The sequence below is a fragment of the Eurytemora carolleeae genome, unplaced genomic scaffold (genome assembly GCF_000591075.1).
Source record: "Eurytemora carolleeae unplaced genomic scaffold, Eaff_2.0 scaffold145, whole genome shotgun sequence".
Lineage (NCBI taxonomy): Eukaryota > Metazoa > Arthropoda > Copepoda > Calanoida > Temoridae > Eurytemora > Eurytemora carolleeae.
The window spans coordinates 382245-403553 of NW_019396195.1; the positions used below are offsets into that span (position 1 = coordinate 382245).

Below are 21309 nucleotides of genomic sequence, written 5' to 3' on the forward strand. Positions count from 1 at the left end.
TAAATATTTGTGACCAAATTAAAGACAAACCCCCCTTCTGTATCTATATCCCTCCCCACACACACTTCCAAAATTATGGTTAACCTCACGTTACAATGAAGCCTTACCTAAAAGGTCTTTTTTATTGATTTTACAACTTAAATACCTTGTTAGTACCTGATATAGTTCAACTGAACTGTTTAGCTCAGCAAGCTGCTCCTTGAGTAGCTGCAGGTTTGAATTAACAAAACTGAGTTCTAGAGCTACAGTTTCTCTCATCTTCTTGTTTGTTGTTGCTCTAAAACAAATATATATTTAGAAAGTTTAATTGTCTTTGTCGACAGGTCCAAAATACACCTCGATTATTTCACAGTAATACAAAGTGTACTCTAAGCAATGTGCATGCAAGGGGTTGCGACCCTTCAAAGTTGACCCGGTCTAGCTCTCCGGATCTATCTATGTACTTTATAAAACACCAGGTTTGACAAATAATAGCCTATTACATAATGTGTAGAAGAATAGAGAAATATTATAAAACGTAAATATTCATTTTTTAACAACAGAAGCTTTGATAGATGTGTAACCATTATAACTCCAAGTCTATTGATTACATCATTAAGGACAAAACTGCTAGAGGCAAGGTCTATCTTTAAGCTATTCAAGCCGATTCATTGATTCAAGCCAAAACAACTCGATACATGTTAACCTTGCGTGTGGGATTTGTCTGGGTGGAAAGATTGATTTTAATAACATTTTTTAGGCAAGCATTAATCCTATACTTAATTTAAAGAGACCTTACATACAGGTCCGATTTACAAAGACACAGTTTTTTTAGTTTAACTAAGCGGAAATGAAAGAGATATCCCTGGCTAACCATCTAAAAACTGAAAATTTTCATTTGCTGTCTCTGTGAGAGTGACTTGCTTATTTATCCGACAAAGAAAAGGAAGGAAATGTTCAGAATATATTTCTTTTCTGAAAATAAAGCAATGATATCTATTCCAAGGTTACAAAAAATAAAGGGAGGTAGAAGGGGTGGATGGGGGAGGAGGGACCACCACCAACAATTGTCAGATTACTATCTGAACTTAGATAAAGCATAAGGTCTTGATTAAATATTTGTGGCAATTTTACACTTTTCTCATTTTGTTTCGTTTTAACTCAACCGATTGAACTCTTCATCTGATCAATAATGTAGAAGACATTGCTATTTTTTAGGCTATTCAAGTGTTTCCCTGCAATAAAAATTCAAAAGTTACTTTGTAAAGAAACCACAGTTTGAAAAGAATTATTAAAAAAAAATATAATCATACTTGATCAGACAACACTTTTATGGTACCATTGTGAATTTGGTAATTCCATTTTTGCATGGAGGGTCATTTGAAATTACAATTACAATCCCTTCAAGGTTTCAAATATTAAAGATTTACATTCAGGTTACAGAAAAAATAAGTTGGAGGCAACCTTAAATTATTTCCCTTATCGATAAACTTGAGTTTACTTCATTGTTTCCTTTAAAATAAACATTAAATAAATTTGAAAACAATGATGAATAAAAAAGTACTCTGGACAAAATTCAAGAATTTATACAAGAGGGGTAACAAAAAGTGTAAACTATCAAGTTGTACTTTAAACCTCTAGGATGTTGTATAAATATCTATATATATATATATGGTTCGGTTTATATATATATATATTTTATGTTGGTTCGGAGAAATTATTTGTTGAGCGCCTGTCCTTGACCCAGACCTGAAGGTATAGGACCAATCCTACACCTTATACTAAACTTGAACCCTACCCCAGGCTCCAGGCAGCAAACATACCTTTCATATTCTTTATATCATCCTTTACATTATCTATGCAGGGTTCCACCTTTGAGTTAAAATATAAACTTGGAAATAGCTAACTTTATATTTTTTGTGATGCTTGTTTAGGAAACGGTTGAACCGAATGCAGGGCATTATTTTAATTGACCCTCCAGTTACAAACTTTACAGTCTCAAAACTTTTGTTTAATCAAGAATGACTGAGATATCCATATTTTTAACTTTGAAAATTGTGGTTTCTCTTTTTAAGGTAACTTACCTCTCATCTGCTACGATTAAAGTCATTTTAGAATTAAAATTTGTCAAGCTAAAAATTTAAATATATCTTTCACATTAATGACCCGATTAAGGTTTATAGAGTACCGTTGTGAATCTAGTGATCCGATTAAGGTTTATAGAGTACCGTTGTGAATCGTGCACGCAGGGTCACTTAAAAATGACATTAAAGAAGGGTAAACGGACATTTTATTTTATACAATATAAAATAGAGAAGATGGAAATAAACTAGGGTTTCAAACAAAAGTGGATTTTACGAGCGCGCCATGTAAATTCCTCCCAATTTCGCGCAATTCCGCACAATTCCGCGCAATTCGAGAACAGTTGCTCGCAACGGAATTGCAATTGGAAACCCTAAAATAAACTCATCTATTTACCATCCATCAATCCAACCAATCTAACAAACCCACTCAAACGGAAAATTACGTGTACTTCACAAGAAAATGTAGTGCGCGTTTCAACTTTTTAAGCACACAATTATTACGTGTTTGGCACGGGATGCTCATGCTATATAGAGAAAATTGCGCCAATTATATACGATGATTTTAGGAATCTAACAATTCATCTTGTAGAAAAGAAAAGGGGAAAAGAGGCTATTCCTCCAAAGTAAGGGTGAAACTCTGGGGAACTTTTTTTGGGGTAAAAATGCTCAAACCCATTTTGCCAGATCTGAAATTTTTGTTAATACAATTTATGAAAACAATTGAGAATTACTTTTTATAATTTTCAAATTCATTAAGATTTTATCTTTTTTTGTGTAAATCAAATCGTTAATGTAAGCGAGAGAAAATGTAAAAGCAAAAACTGTTTTTGGAAGGATATTTGTCATTTTAGCAAATCATACAATTTTTGCTTATTAATTAATAAATGAGTTTTGTTTTTCAATTTTTTAGTTGACAAATCTTGCTTCTCATTTGCTACTGGAACATTTTTTGCTTGTGGAAAAATACAAGATTTTGATAGGAAAATCTAATTATTCTTATTAAAGTTAAATCTCAAACATACATATTTAAAAACATGTTAACATGCATGATTTTGCCGCTATTAGATCAAATTTAGATTATAATTAGCCTATCAAATAACCTATCCTCACATTGCTCTCTTCGATGAAATATAATATATAATATATATATTATATGCATGCTTTAATGCCCTTCAATTGAACCATGTTAAAAATAAACTATTTTATCTTCACATTTATTTCAACGTGTAAAGTTTTTGATGGTTAATCTTCATTACTGACTTTATGCATAAGCATGTCTTAGCATGTTTTCTATATTAGAGGGGGGGGGGTACAGGGTGTCCCAGTAAGCATGGGAATAAAGTGACGATCGTCTTTACTCAGAATTGTCGTTGTATTACCTAATTTCAATGGTCAAAATAAAGTTACGTTTGCTGGACAATATTTTAAGTTAACCCTATCACGATGGGGGGGGATGTTTTCCGCCCCCCCCCCCTATGGTTTTTCTTTATAACTTAAAAACAGCTTACATGCGAACGCTGAAACTTCTTCACTCTTCCAACTTCATAGTTGAGAACAAATGTTGCCGATTTTTTTGTTGATGCATAGGTTAGGGTAGAGGACGGTTAAAACGGCTGGTCGGTGTTTCAGAAAAATCAGTAATGGGTCATAACTTATATATATACTCTTTAAACTTATACATAGTCCCTTTAAACTTATAAATAGTCCCTTTAACACATATTTTGATTCCTTTTATCCCTTTGTGTTTTAATTTTTGTTTTACTGATTAACATCTGCACATCTGTTTTTTCAAAATAAACAATTCCCTAGTTTTCCTTTTCACTGTCCTCATACCTGCTCATCTGTTTCTCAAAATAAAAAATTATCTCTTTTTCCTTTTCATTAGCTTAATATCTGTTTCTCTGTTTCTTTATTTTTCTTTTTGACTGTCTTAATATCTGCTTTCAATTCCTAATACACCGGAAACACCAACAGGTGGAAAACGGGGACTATGGAGAGGGGAGGGGGGAGTATTAAGGAGGTGCGAAGGGGGGGGAATTTTGTATAGAGGGGGTGTGGGAGATGGGGGAGAATGTAATGGTATTGTTTCATAGAGGATATTGTGAGAGGGGGGGGGGGGTCGAGAAGAGGGAAGATCGACTAATTACCTCTTTTCTCCTTTTCCATAATCAACCCCTATCTTCCCTCCCACCATCTTCTGAATTATAGCAACCCATCCCACCCCCCTTCTGTATCTATATCCCTCCCCACACACACTTCCAAAATTATGGTTAACCTCACGTTACAATGAAGCCTTACCTAAAAGGTCTTTTTTATTGATTTTACAACTTAAATACCTTGTTAATCTTTTTGCCTTTTTATCTTTATAACTTATTATTTTATTTTTAATGAAGTGTTGTTTATTTGTTCGGTTTTATTGCGATATTAATTCTAAAAATTGTTATTTTCTCTTATTTTTAATCATTTCCTTTTAACTACGCAGATACAAATTTAAAACGCATTATCATACACCGACAGTTTTCTTTGAAATTAGTTCAATGAGAAAATAAAAAATAATATTTCCAGAATTTGATTAATAAACAGGAAGAGAAAACATGTTTTAATCTTAAAAATAATAAACATTAAATCGGAAAATAATGTTAATTTTTGAAATTTCACTTTTAAATAAATACAAACTTTGACAACTCCATCTAAATAAGGAATCAAATCTCGCCTCTAAAAATCTAAAAAGTGTGGGGGAAATGAAAATTATAGGAGACAACTCTCCATTTATAGACCATGGCGCAATCAATTCACAACGGTATCATTCAAAGTTTTTACAGATTGATTAAGAATATCCATAAGATATCCATGTTTTTCTCTTTGAAAATTGGTTAAACGACAGTGTTACAGTTACAACGACAGTGTCTTCAAAATAATAATAAATGAAATCCCCAACCGGTGGTTTTATTGGCTGGGATCCCAGGAATTATTCTTTACAAATCTTAACTTTCAAACCACGATTTGATAGGTATAGACAGAATGGACCGTACGCATACCGTACGACAGGATGCATGTACAGTACGAATCGTGCCAGTACAGATTAAACAACTTTTAATGTGGTGTGGGTTATTCAAAACTTGGTGTAACGTCACTCAAAAGAAGTAATTTACGTATTTAATTTGATCATTGTTTAAAATGCAAAGGAATTGAGTCTTTGCCACAAATTCAAATTTTCTAATCCCAATATCGTTGCAACCAGATAGTTACCGTAAACCTTGGATATTTCAAACTTAGATTATTTTATCTTACAGAATTTATAGCTTATTGTGTTGCATAGATATTGGAATTAAAAAATCCTTGTTTGTGGCAAAGAATCAAATCGTTTATTTCCTAAAACTTTGCAGAGTGAGATCTTTTCTGATTTAATTATCCCCATTGGATGGTCAAGTAATATAACATTCCCCCATAATCTTAGTAACCACACACTTTATTTATACTTTAATTTCTATATGCAAATTCATAAGGGATCAGAAAAGAAAAGTTAGAGTTTGTAATGCATGTAGATTCTAGATTGGAATTTTGATGGGCCTTAGTTGAAATTTCTCCTTTAGCATATGGTGTGCAGAGCAATGGTTTTCATTTTAGGTTTAGGTTTTCAGAATCGGGTTCACTTTAATTATACTTACGGGGAAATTACCTAACTTTAACATATGCTACAATAGATACAGGGGGGGGGGGGAGCACAAAATATAAATTTTCATGTTATTTCAACTATTTTTAGCATAAAAATTGCTTCATTGTATTTAAAACTAAAATAGAAAAATTTTGAGAAAAAATTCATAAAAGGAAAAAACAATTGGTAAAGAATTTAGAGCAATTTAAAAAAAAGAGATTACATTCACTATGTTAATTAAGTTTAAAATCATGACCCCCGAAAATATGTTTCTTATGAGCAATATCTGTTTTTTTATCATGACATTTTGTACTTTATACAATAATATCAATTTATTAATACAATAAGCAATGCAGTTTTACTATTCTGCAAAATAAAAATAATTAAAATTATAGTTTGTATATTGAGAAAAAGAAATTGAGTTAAATTTTCTAATACCTATATATTTGCAAACCTTTGTTATCTCAAACTTAGATTATTTGATCTAACATAATTCATAGTTTGACATATTTTTAAGGACTATATATGACATTGGGTTGCATAGATAATCGGATTAGAAAATCCGAGGTTATGGCAAATTCTTTTTACAGAAAATGAAGTGTTAAATTCCATCACGTATAGGCTTAACACACCCTTGTCATTACAAAAATAAAATTACGGCAAAAATACCCAATTCTGTTTGAAATTATGGAGAGAAGCCCATATTGAAGTTGACAATCCTTTTAAGTAAATTAATCTTTATATCTAGAATTTTAATATTTCATAATTCTGGTAATTCTGATAATTGGAAACAGATGTGAGTGATGACGCGTTAATAGCTGATCCTCACACGCAACACGCAACACGCAACACGCAACACGCAATACGCATTCATGTACAACTAATGCGTATGTTCAACAAATCATTTGACTTGAAAGGCAGTTTGTGGTAAACAAGCTTAGTCAGATTATATTGGGGAAGAACTATACAGTTTTCTAAAGCAATCATTGAAAGATTAATAATGAAAGCTTCTTTTATTTTATTGAATAATATTATTAAATATTTATTTATTCATTATTAAAGTTATTCAAGGTTTATCATGTTATATAGGTTCATACAGTGCTAACCACACACGGTAAGAATTAGGTTAAGTCTTTACTGAGTGATCGATCCTGTACATTGTATCTGTGATTGGTCCTGTACAATAAGGGTGATATATGTGACTTTTTTTTCTAGAAATCAGCTAACCGGCCACCAGAGGTTGCTGCGTTTTCACTTGATAAAGTGTTATAATAACATTTTTTTCTAAATTGCCACACAGTTGCTAATTGACGATTTAATATCGGAGAAATCAGAGTAAGGCTCCAAAAAAAATATTTCAGAAAATTGCATGTTATAAATCATTTTCTTGGATACTTTATGCTAAATTCAAATCTGGAAAGCGCTTTAAAAAAAATGAAAATTGAATGAGTTAGAGCTAGAAAACTCACCAAAATCCTTAAAAAGTTAAAAAAAACCAGATTTTTGGACCGTTATTTGGCTAAGCATGCTTAAATTATTTAAATTTTTTAAATCGCTTTTCAGATTTGAATTCAGCATAAAATTTCCAAGAAAATGACGCAAAACACAAAATTTCTCTATTTTTATTTTTGGGCCTTACGGTGATCTCTTCCGAAATTAGAGGGTCATTTCACAACTGTGAGAACGATTTCAATTTTTTTGCCATATTTTTTTAAGTGAAAACGCAGCAACCTCCGGTGGGCGGTTGGTTTAATTCCAATATTGTACGTAAAACGTGTCACTTACTTGAACAGATTCTCTGCCCCACTTCTCAGCATGAGTTCCTTGTTTATTTCCATATTTAACTTGGAACGCTTTGATTGCAACTTCCCTCGGCATGTTGCAGCCCGTGGGTCAGAACCCTGAAAACATGGAATATTAAAATATGTGGAGCCAAAGAAGTTGAGTATTCGCCACAAGCTCAAATTTTTAATCCCTATATTTTTACAACCTGGTGGTGTACACCTTTAAGGTCTACCACATTGGGTTGCAAAGATATAGAATAGAAAATCTGTACTATATGAAACCTTAAAAGGGATAAAAAAGAAATAAAATTTTTAAACATGAAATCTTTAATAACATAACATAAAAACATATTTTTAAAGAAAAATGAAGAGATAATTGTGGGTTTTCAATTTCATATCTAAATAATAACCAACCTTCCATGAACAATTGTTTTCTTCATCATAATTTAACATCCAAAGAGAAGTTAAATAAAATTGAAATCATACATTTAAAAACTTTGTGTTAAATTTTCAAGATGGTCTGAAAAAGGAATTATTTCATGACTTGAAGGATAAAGACAGAAAACTGATATAAAACGTTGTCATTAATATTAATTAATTAATTAATTAATTAATTAATTAATTAATTAATTAATTAATTAATTAATTAATTAATATGATAACATTTTATATTAATAATAATAAACAAAAGATTTCCCCAGTCGTATTTGTTTTATTGTAGTGAATATTGTATTCCAGGAAGGCAATATACGGCTAGTTTATCCAGAGGCCGAATTTTAACAATTTGAGCCGTGGCTGAAACGCGGCTCAAACATGGTTGGTTCCACTTAAAATTGTATTTAATGTTTGTTTCAAGATTTCAGCCGGCGCTCAATTGAAACCGGTTTTTGGCGGATTTAATACGCGGCTCAAATTATTAAATTCGGACTCTAAATAGTTCGATGATCTCAGAACATGCGCTCACGTCAGTTTCAACGTAATTTGAAAAGAACCGCTATTTAAAATGTCAAATATTATTGTTTTGTTTTTTTATTGTACTTGGCATTAGACCTTATTATTTTAATTTTCCTAAGTGTTCCTATCTGAAATATATAAAACCTATGCTAGCGCCAATCTTTAACCTTTAAAAGTTATAGTTTTTTAAATAAAATTTTTAAAGACAAATTTAAAATTGTAAACATCCAACTTTCTTTGGGATCAAGTGAGGTCCCAACAAAATTTGGGTACGATCGGATTAGGCGTTTTGAGGTACATTTACCGGTTAAAAACAAACTGACAAGCAAAGTATTTATAGACAATAATTGTTAATTGCGGATTCTCTCTAGGTAATGTAAAATTTTCATTTAACAAATTTTAGTCGAGCACTGGAGCCAAATTCAACCTTGTACAGTATTCTTCAAATTTTATTGAATGACATGTATTATGCATCAAAATTTGAAGACTTATGCTCCTAAGTTAAATTTGGGTCCGGTGCTCCAGCAAAATTTGACATTTCTCAGGAAAAGTTTTCAGAATTTTTGCCTTTTCATGACAGAAAAAGAAAAGCATATCTCAGATCCAAACAAGAATAAGTTTTGCTGCAACCAAGTAAATCATGTATCATCCACATTAGAAAAAATTATTGTTGCAACTTCCTGCCTAATTCTCAGTTGCAACTTCCCGAAATGATTTCGACGAAATGTAAACAACGTCCCGGGGTATAATCATTGCAGCATCTAGGAGAGGAAACAATTCTTGGTAAAAATTGCATCATCTTTACATTAAAGGTTCGCATCAGGTTCCGCAAACATATTATCTTAATTGAAGGTAAAGGTAGAGTGAGCATTTTAGATCCTAGATTAAAGTAGATTTGTAAATAGTTTTTAATAAATCGTAAACTTTCATTCTGGTAAATTAGTCAACATTTTCAAGCATTTCAAGTTCAGACTTTGAAGTCGATTTTTGTTGAATCATAAATATTTTCAAAAATTTAAGATATTGGACTTTTTCGTAGTTTTCGGTAGATTTGGCAATTTCCTTGGATATTTCAACATTGGAAATGTTCGATATTAACAGTCTAGGACTTTAATAATAGGAGGAGAATAGGACAAGAAGGACACGTAGTAGGACAAGAATATTTGCTATGACAGATTATCATAGGACAAGCAACAGACAGTTCAACGATGGGATTATAAAAAGGTTTTTAAAACGAAATCATTATCAGTAGAACGTGGACATTAATTAATCATTAATAAGCCTGTAGAAGAAATACAAAATATTGTGTTACGTAAAAACTTATTAAATGACAGATGCCATGTTTTAGATGCAGCAAAGTACATAAATAGAAATTAATAGGGGTGAAACTACTATATTTACATTTGCTTTATCCTTGCTATGTATTCAATTACAAGATCATTGAACTGTAATTATAAAGTTAACGGTCGGTTAGAAACACTATATCAGTGAGAACTAGAAAACGCTGGGAATAAAAGACGACTTTTAGACTCGAGATATAATATAGAATAGTCTAATATACAGGATACACAGCAATTGTGCAGTGCACACAAACCATTTCACTTTGAAATTGATTTTTAAGCTACTTGTAAATCTATTTGCTTTGTAACAATATCAATTACACTTTAAATATTGGTTAAATGTCGTCTTCCTATTCCATACTTTTCTGGTTCTTACTTTCAATATTAAATTATTACGATTTATTCAAACAAATGTTTTTAGTGCTCTTTCAGTTCTTTGTACTCCATTAAGTTTACGTGAAAGAATATTTTTTATATCTAAAATTGGAAAACATGAATTAAACCACAGAAAATTTATGAAAGGAAAAAAAGGTTCATTAAGTTTCTGGCTGAAGTACCCGGCGTTGTCCGTGAAATCTCTATCCCTTAAACTATTTTACACAGGCCATGGGGGACACATACCATTTTTCAATACACGTACCATTTTTCAATTGTGTTACAATTTGTTTAGATATTCCATTATACAATTTAAGTCTTAGGAATCATTTCTTCTTATATATTTCAACTGAAAGGGACTGTAAGCGTAATTTCAAGTGACCCTTCATGCAAAATTACAATTACCGATTCACAACGGTACCCTAGCTTTAAACCAGTATCTGATCAATAATGTGGAAGATATTGTAGTTTTTCTAGGTTTTCAAAATTATAATCATTGATATCTAAATCATACTTGATTAGATAAAGCTTTAAGAGTAACGTTGTGAATCGGACATTGCCATGTTTGCATAAATGGTCACTTGAAATTACGCTTACAGTTCCTTAAAAGAAAGTTTATATGTATTATATATATATTTCAGTTTTTAAACTTCACTTTTTATTAAAAAAGAAATATACTAAAAAATATTTTTTAATATAATTTTATATATTTGCATTGTAGAGAATTGCATAGTTACGACAGGTGAAGGTACATAAATTGTCAAACCTTCATTTTATTAATTCAAAACAAATTTGATGATCTTTTTACTATCTCCACTCCTATTGCAAAGCATAAAGGTTTTAAGGCAGGTAAGGCTCAAAGGTATATAGCAAAACAAACATTAACGCTTTATAATTTAGCTCCCCCCGCCACACTCCTTTCTCAACAAAACTAAAACTTTTTTTTCATTATTATTAAAAAGGTCATTGTCTGATGACAAAGGAATTGAGTTTTTGCCACAACCTCTTATTTTCTAATCCCTTTATCTTTGCAAATCAATGTCGGAGACCTTTGATATTTAATTCAAACTATGAATGTTTTAAGATCAAATAATGATAGTTTGAAAAGATTGGAAAATCAGAATTTGTGGCAAAAACTCAGTTTCTTTATTCTTTATATATTTGTTTATATTTGTAGCTGCAAGTAAAGATCAAAAGCCGCTTGTCTATTAGTGGCGTACCTCGAAGGGGGGGCAGCAGCCCTCTTGCCCCCCCCCTGGGAGTTCCAGGGGGGCCCTGCCCTGCCCTAAAATCCTGTGTACGCGCCTGTTGTTTAATTATTAAAATATCTTAATTTAAAGCTTAAAATTAAAACATCTGATTAATGGGGAAAATTTTATCCGGGGGATTTAATCGTTTAAAATATAAACTTAAGTATAGCAAAATAAATAGTAAACACGCATTAATAAAACTAGAGTGCACAAGTCAAATTGTGAAAGTAAATAGTTAGAAAGGGTTCTGGGCGTAAACAATGTCAAATCTCTAAAGTGAGTAGGGGGTGATAGGGGTTAAAGAATCAAAGATCCTTGTGTGGAAAGTATATGGTTGTAAATCATGTAGTTTTCACGAACTGTTGAATATTTATTCCAATTTTCATCATGATAAAAAATTCTTTATTCATGCAGGTTAAATTAAAACAAGGTAATCTGCATCATTTTTTGAGATATAGAAATATAAACCGGACTTCACAGTGTAACGTTTTAAAAATTAGTAAAATTATAAATATTATATTACAAAAAAAGAAGGGACAGCTAGGTATCATTAGAAGAGAACGAATAAGTAAGATCAATTATAAATAAAACGCAGTGGTTTACAAAAATATGTTTTTCGAATTTCTTCATTTTTAAACTTCCAATCAAACATGATTTTTAGCACAACAACCAATAAAAGAAACTTCGTACATATGTATAAAATTTAGGACTAATTTGTTATTCTTCCTCCATTTAAATCAGCTTTTATTGTTAATCTATGGATTTTTCCGCAAAATGGCAGATTTTTCTTGCAAACTGGCAGATTTCCCTTCAATTTGGCACATTTCCCTTCAGATTGACAGATTTCCCTTCAAATTGACAAATTTCCATTTAAACTAGCAGATTTCCCTTCAAACTGGCAGATTTCCCTTCAAATTGGCAGAATTCCCTTCAAACTGTCAGATTTCCTTTCAAATTTGCAGATTTCCCTTCAAATTGGCAGATTTCCCTTCAAACTGGCAGATTTTTCCTTTAACCTGTGAGATTTTCCCTTCAAACTGGCAGATTTTCCCTTCAAACTGACAGATTTCCCTTCAAACTGGCAGATTTTTCCTGTAACCTGTGAGATTTTCCCTTCAAACTGGCAGATTTCCCTTCAAACTGACAGATTTCCCTTCAAACTGGCAGATTTTCCCTTCAAACTGACAGGTTTCCCTTCAAACTGGCAGATTTCCCTTCAAATTGGCAGAATTCCCTTCAAACTGTCAGATTTCCTTTCAAATTTGCAGATTTCCCTTCAAATTGGCAGATAGATCTTCAAACTGTATCAAACCACTGAAAAGTTCAAGTATTACAACATTGATTTATTAGTATGCACTCTAGTATCAGTATTATACCAATATGTACTCTAGTATCAGTATTATACCAATATATACTCCAGTATTCAGTAAAATACTAGTATATACTCCACAGTATCCAGTAAAATACTAGTATATACTCCACAGTATCCAGTAAAATACTAGTATAAGCTCTAGTATTCACTAAAAAACTAGTAAATACTCCAGTATCCAGTGAAATACTAGTATATACTTCAGTATCCAGTATAACACTGGTATAAGCTTCAGTATCAGCATATTACTAGTACACACTCCAGTATAATACTAGTAAATACTCCAGTAGACATTGTAATACTAATATATGCTCCAGTATCCAGTATAATACCAGTAAATACTCCAGTATCCATTGTAATACTAATATATGCTCCAATGTCCAGTATAATACAAGTATATGCTCCAGTATCCAGTATTATACTAGTATATTTAAAATTCGGTGATGGTGACGGACCAAACCTCTATAGAGAAAAAAAAGTAGATGTTAGTTCCACATTTTATTGAAAATATATTTCGGTTTAGGTTGACCTTCGACTCCAGTATCGAACACTAAACGAGAATATATAATTCAACCAAGGATAAAACCGCAAACTCTTGATTAATCTGAACTAATTGCATGAATTGGAAGGCAGGATGGGAATGCAAACTATCAAATTCACATCAAATCTCAAAACAAAGAAAGAATTTAATTCCAGAGATTTGAAAGATGTTTCTTTTATTCTTGTGAAAAAATGTACAGTTATTTTACGAATTATGTCGAATGAAAACAAAATAAAGTTCAGTCAAGCTTACCCGTCTTATCTTCTGTAAAGTCGTGCTCATTGTTCTTATAGTTTTCAACCAACATCAATCAATCAACAAACATTATTATCACTGAAGGTTATATTCTAGATAAACCTCTAGTTCAGCAGGTGTTAGGACGAAGATTAATAATCTTATCTCCAGGTAGGGTATAGAAGTAGGGATTAAGCCGGAGAATAAACACTGCAGAGCTGAGAAACTAAAGAGAATTTGCGGTAATAAAGATCATTTTACAGAGGTAAACGCCGTTCACTGGATCACGCCAATATATATATATATATATAATATAATCTGTTCACTGGCGTATTGATTAAGAGGAGGGTTTTACCATCTGCTAAACCTATCTTTGGTCTTTCACACTTTCACTTTCAAGGTTAAACAACGGCACCCGCACAGAGTTCTTAAAAGATATCTTTTTAATTTGACTTAAAGTGAGGCATAAAGATAATCTCGTGGTGGTTTAAATGTATGGTTTGATTTAGCCCCTGGATAGGAGGTTAGCTATGTATGAGAGAATCTCATCTACTGAGTGGGTTCAGAACTTCAGGAGGGGACGGACAGACGCAGATACGAACGTAACACCGGCGCCGGAACAAGCCGGACACATACCTTGGATCAGGACCCATTAGTCAGGGGCCCCAGAAATTTATTCAGGGGTCATTCACAGTTTTAATTACTTCAGATCATTTATTTAGGTGCCAATAGTTCAAAAGTTTAATTGCCCCGGATCCATTATTCAGGGGACCCTAATCCATTATTCAGGGGACCCTAATCCATTATTCAGGGGACCCTAATCCATTATTCAGGGGACCCTAATACATTATTCAGGGGACCCTAATACATTATTCTGGGTCCCCTTATCCATTATTCAGGAGTCCCTAATCCATTATTCAGGGAACCCTAATCCAATATTCAGGGGACCCTAATCCAATATTCAGGGGCCCCTTATTCATTATTCAGGGGACCCTAATCCATTATTCAGGGGACCCTAATCCATTATTCAGGAACAAAAACAAAAGACAAATGAAAAATAAAGTGGTTTAAACTGTGAAAAATAAAAAATAAAATGTTAGAATGACAGAATTCCCATCTTGAAAAACTAAAATCCAATAAAGTTTCAAAAATTTAACTTCATTTTATAGATTAAAATAAAATTGACAATTTGTTCAGAATCATTATCAAATAAACTTTCACCGAATGCGTGCCTCAAACTGTAGCAAATATCATAGAAATTCCCATATTTGTTAACCTGAGCATACCTAGATATTTTAAACATGAGCTAAGTAATATGATTATAACATGCATTGTAATTAACTGCGATTATATCTATCCATGTTAATCCTTTCAATATGTACATTCAACTTAAATTATGCTGTAAACATGTGCGGAGATAGCTTAACTACGCTATATCTATCCTCGCTAATCTTATAAATATATAAATACGTAAATACGTAAAACTTTATCTTTAGAGCCTGGATTAATAGCTTGGTTTGATAGCTACAGAGATCAAGCCCAGTGTTAGTGGCGTTGATAATTAGCAGAATTGTAACTGTGTTAATTGCGTCCTGGTTGACTTTGATAGCGGACAGGTTGGACCTGGATAAATAAGTTTCAAGAACTTGTTATGGAGTAGGTGTTTACTACAAAATCAATAAAGTTTAGGTCTAAATGTATATATATAATAAGTCTGATAAAGAGATATATATATATACATATATATACATATATATATGAGGATGTTTATCTATATTTTTTGATTGAATAATAAATTGATTATAGATATATATTCGTTGTTTTGAGAAAAAAAGAAAAAAAAACTAAAACTTCGAAAAGTATAATTTTCCCGAGATATTTTTTAGAAAATTATATAAAGATTGAGAATACAGACTGCAAAGGATTGCATTCAGTGAAGGAAAAGGGAATTAAGTTTTTGACACAAACTCAGATTTTTTAAGCTGTATATTTTTGCAACTTCATGTTGAAGATCTAAGTCATTTCAAACTTTAAATTCTTTCTGTTGGATCATATAATATCAGTTTGAAATATAAAAGCTTTCCATTATTAGGCTACAAAGATGAGGGACTTGAACATCTGAGTTTGTGGCAAACACTCATATCCTTTGGAATAAAACAAAAATACCTATTTGGGATTATAGTACAATTCTTTTAGGGATGGGAGTGAAATATCAAAATTCAAAGAGGATTAAAAAACAAGATTGATCAGAATCTAATCTAAGTGTCAAATATAACAAGGAAAACAGAAAATAAAGAACACATAAAATTAATATTATTCAACTGTAACTTTTATCTAAAAAATAAAACTATTATTAATAACTTTTTCGGACACAAAAACAGAGTTGACAATTGTGACGTCAGAATACAGCTGTACTAGAATCTATTTGATCAGGATTGCAATTCAAATCATAAAGAGAATTGCAATACATATCTGTTGCAGTTTACTATACAAATTTGTTAAGGATTTTAATACAAATCCTGTGGTTTTATTTAGAAAATTCTCAAGATTACTTACTCAAAAAAACAATTAAAAATCAAAAAAATCATCCCTTATTTTTGACCAAAGAATACTAACCCAAGGAAAAGGGGAGTTGTTTCAATAATGTTATTTAATCAAAGCAAGAAAAAATGGCTGTTACATAATGTCAACGTCATTGATTTATATCTAAAACCCAAAAACTGGTTTGCTTGATTGTACTTTGTGCAACGTTTATCTAAAGTCTAATAATTCATTTTGTTGGTAAAAAAAGGTTTGTCGGGGTAAGTAGATTTTTTTGGCTGGGGGAGGGTAAAATGTATTAAAATGTATTTCTTTCTGATTTCCCCCCATAAAATTAAAGATTTTAAATATTCTTTATGAAAACAAATGAGTTTTGAAGAATGTATTTGTGTAAAAGATGTATGTAACTTTGATTTTCTGAGAACCAATGACACATTTATTAAGTGTTATAAAAACTGATGGAAAGCATGTTTATTTGACTAACAAAAGATGATTATATTAGATTCATTAAACTTTGCATCAATTTATCTTCTGATGTCAAAGTCATTAAATAATTTGTTGGGCCTTGATGATTAATTAAAAAATATATAACTCCTAAGCCTTCCAAAGTTTGGCCTACTTGTCTTGTACAGGGTCAACCACAAAGCATTAACCTAAAAATTCTGTAAAATCGTCTTTAAAGTCTCCTACTTTGTGGGCAACACTGTTTCTCCATTTCCATTCAAAATTAAAATTTTGAAAAACTTTGTGCTTGATCATAGAATTAAATTAAATAGGAGGCAATTTATCCATCTTCTTTATTTTTTCATGACAAGTCTGCAAAATATTCTAAACTTCTGTTTTTACTTGATTCCATGTTTATTGGAACTCCCTGTATTATATGTATGAATATAATACATGATAAGAAGTGTTTACCAGTCTACTACAATTGGGCCAATGTTTTATTATTTACACAACAGAGCGTCAGGTCTTTAGCAGATATTGCAGAGTGACTCAGCTTGAAGAGTGATAATTTGGGGATAATTGGCAGAGAAATATACGAAGAAGGGGAGAAATTGGGGGGGGGAAATGTTAAAGAAGCAGAAGGATGACAACAAAGAAAGGGATGGACAGATATGGTTGATATTAAAGTCATGCTGACTTTCACTATGTATGATCCTTTTAGGGAAAGTTCACCATTCTAATGAATGTTTGAATGATAATATTCTTGTGATATCAAAATAAAGAATTCAATCATTGTACACCAAATACAAATTAAGAACGCTTCCTTTTTAAAACGTATAATTTTCGAATTAATTTAGATTATATTTCTTGGCATTGAATATACTTGTTAGTTGATCCTACGGGTTTCACCACCCTTTCCTAGCAACAATTTTACCTTTCAAACGCTTATTTTCAAGTTGCCCTTTTTCGGTTTAAATTAGTACATTTTTCCAAACAACATTTTCATTTTCAGCCGTCCATGATATGTCAAATATGCTAATCCCTTTATCTTTGCAAAATTATTGTGCAAACGTTTGATAGTTCAAACTTAGATTATTTGATCGAACATAATTTATAGTCTAAAATATCTAAAGTCTACAAAATTGGGTTGAAAAGATATTGGATTATAAAATCAGAGTTTGTGACAAAGACTCAATTTCTTTGGGTCCGATCGAAAGCCAGACAGACATATATATATATATGAGACCGAATTTAAAGAATTTGAGCCGCAGTTTAAATTTGAGACGCGGCTCAAATGTGGTTGGTTTCACTTAAAACTGTATTTAATGTTTCAAGATTTAAGCCGGCTCTTAATTGAAACCGGTTTTGGCGGATTTTGGCGGCATAAATTCATCAAATTCGGGCTTAGATTTCCTAAAATGAGTGTATCATGAAGTAACTGTTAGTTGAAGAAAACTAAAGTTTACAACCGTGTTTCCAAAACAGTCCCAAATCATCTTGTATTATGCTAATCAGACACAAACATCTAGGCCGAGAACAGGAGGCCTATACAGGGGTGTATATGTTCATCCAAACCTCCCCTCTTTGAAAAAACGTTATTTTTTCCAAGAAGTTAGATACGTTTGCGCGGAGCGGAACATGTTTTTGGTGGGTCGGGGATTTTCTCGTTTAATTGACGAAAAGGAAAATAAATGATGTTTAGTGAAACATTAAAAAATGTAAATTTCTGTAATTCTTAAAATCATAATACACCCCTGGGCCTACATAAACTCTTCTTGGAATAAAATCTTAACTAGAAGTATTGAAGTGTATCCCGGCTATCCAAGGAAGAATTTTGAAAGATTTCGGACAAAGAGAAGCGAACCTGAATTGGCAAGTAGACTTTCTTAGTATTAAACTTTCTGACAGAAAATTTCTTATTTTTGCCTAAAACCCTGATATTTAACGCTATATAAAAAAATATGAGAAAATAATATCAGAAGAAAATGGAGAATGGGTTTTAAGAAAGTATATATTAAAATGCAAAACAGTGAAATATAACTTCGTAATTTATAAATTGCTCTTTAATTTCTTTATTTTCAAACTACTGTATCTCTGCACTCTGCACATGTTCTGTAGGACTCTAGGCGGCTTCTTCTTTTATTTTCTATGGTTTCTCAATATTATGTCATATCACGTTTTAAATTAATTATGCTTTTCATTTCTGGGCTTTCTTTTTTCTTTGAATATGGCTAATCATGTTTCAATCGTTAACGATAAACGTGATCGAATGAAAGGCCCTTTAAGTTAGAGTTCGATTTTAACTCGTAATCTAGTTTTTAACCTTTAGTGGGCATAAAATTAACGGACTTGACAGGTTTTAATATTTTAAGTGTGTCCGTTTGTTTAGTAATGACGCTTTTTTTCCTTTTTTTTCTGTTATGTTAACTGAATTAAAAAAAAGGAACTTTGCCTAGCCCTACAGATATATATATATAGTAACTCCGTTATTTTGATTGTATATTTTTCTCTGTTAATTAGATTACGAGAAATTGAGAATTAATTTACAATATTGAAATAAGGTTGAAATCTAATGCGTTTTTAAAAATTTATAGAAGATGACTGTAAAAGGGAATTGTACAGAAACGAGAAGGTAAAATTATGAAAACCAGTGTCCGAATTTAATGAATTTAAGCCACGTCTTAAATCCCCAAAAACCGGTTTCAATTGACCGCCGGCTTAAATCTTGAAATATTTAAAACAAATTTAAGTGGAACCAACCATATTTAAGCCGCGGCTTAAATTTAAACCGCAGCTTAAATTCTTTAAATTCGGTCTCTGGCCTCCCAGATTAATTTTCCTTCACGAGGATTGTTCTTTTTTGGTTATATTTATCTTCGTGCAATAAATATTTGATTTGATTTGATTTGATGCTTATCGAATGATTTATTTTCTCTTTTTAGTCAATGTTATTTCAACCAACCCATCATTGTAAAGCACAAACGTGAGTTTTACTTAATTGTAACCTCTTCATCTTCTCTTCAAGTGAATACAAATTAATGAAAAACTGTAAAATGAAAAAAGTTTCTTGATTTTAAGTTACTTAGTAAATGGATGGTCCACAGAAGATGGAATCTTTTCAAATAAGAAAAAGAAATTAAACTTCATTTTCGTGAAAAATTTATTTTGAAATATGAATACATCGTTAAACAAAGTTTAACAGTTGGGAAAAGAGAATAAAGTTTCAAGGTCACATGTATTTACAGGGTGATACAGAATATATTGTTTACAGGGTGATACAGAATATATTGTTTACAGGGTGATACAAAATATATTTACAGGGTGATACAGAATATATTTACAGGGTGATACAGAATATATTGTTTACAGGGAGATACAGAATATATTGTTTAAAGGGTGATACAACATATATTTACAGGGTGATACAGAATATATTGTTTACAGGGAGATACAGAATATATTGTTTACAGTGTGATACAGAACATATTGTTTGCAGTGTGATACAGAATATATTGTTTACAGGGTGATACAAAATATATTGCTTACAGGGTGATACAGAACATATTGTTTACAGTGTGATACAGAACATATTGTTTACAGTGTGATACAGAACATATTGTTTGCAGTGTCATACAGAATATATTGTTTACAGGGTGATACAAAATATATTGCTTACAGGGTGATACAGAACATATTGTTTACAGGGTGATACAGAATATATTGTTTTCAGGGTGATACAGAGTACATTGTGTAAAGGGTGATAGAGAGTATATTGTTTACAGGTTGATACAGAATATATTTACAGTGTAATATAGAAATATTTACAGGGAGATACAGAAAATATTTAAAGGGAGATACAGAATATATTTACAGTGTGATACAGAAATATTTACAGGGAGATACAGAAAATATTTACATTGTAATACAGACTATATAATTTACTGGGTGATACAGAATATATAAACGGGGTGATAAAGAATATATTTAGAGGGGGAAACAGAATATAGTTACAGGGGGATACAGTATATATATTTACAGCGTAATACTGATTATATGTTGTAATGGGTGATACAGAATATATATTATGTACAGGGTGATACAGAATATATTATGTCCAGGGTGATACAGAATATATTATGTATAAGGTGATACAAAATATATGTACAGGGTGATGCAAAATTTGTTATGAACAGAGTGATACAGAATATATTATGCATTGGGTGATACCGCCTATATTATGTACAGGGTGATGCAGAATATATTATGTAAAGGGTGATACCACCTATATTATGTACAGGGTGATACAGAATATATTATGTAAAGGGTGATACCGCCTATATTATGTACAGGGTGATACAGAATATATTATGTAAAGGGTGATACCGGCCTATATTATGTACAGGGTGATGCAGAATATATTATGTAAAGGGTGATACCGCATATATTATGTACAGGGTGATACAGAATATATTATGTAAAGGGTGATACCGCCTATATTATGTACAGGCTGATACAGAATAATTATGTACAGGGTGATACAGAATATACCATTTACAGGGTGAAACAGAATATACCATTTACAGGGTGAAACAGAATGTATTCTATTTTCGTTTACAAGATGATACAGCATTTTTCACATATCATTTACAGGGCGATACAGAGTATATTTATTTCGTATATTTACAGGGTGATAAGAATATATATATAACTTTAAACCTGAGCAACACTCCCTTTAAACTTTAGCATCCCTCCCTTTAAA

General features: G+C 31.6%; 1 protein-coding gene across 1 annotated transcript in view; it reads right to left on the reverse strand.

Moving 5' to 3' along the window:
• Positions 1-21309, reverse strand: part of LOC111697840 (rhophilin-2-A) — a 43792-nt gene that overhangs the window by 17403 nt on the left and 5080 nt on the right. The window contains exons 2-3 of the mRNA XM_023467968.1: positions 7504-7619; positions 157-277 (exon numbers count right to left, since the gene is read on the reverse strand). Of these exons, the coding sequence (XP_023323736.1) occupies positions 157-277; positions 7504-7619 (237 nt within the window). The remainder of the gene's footprint in view (positions 1-156; positions 278-7503; positions 7620-21309) is intronic.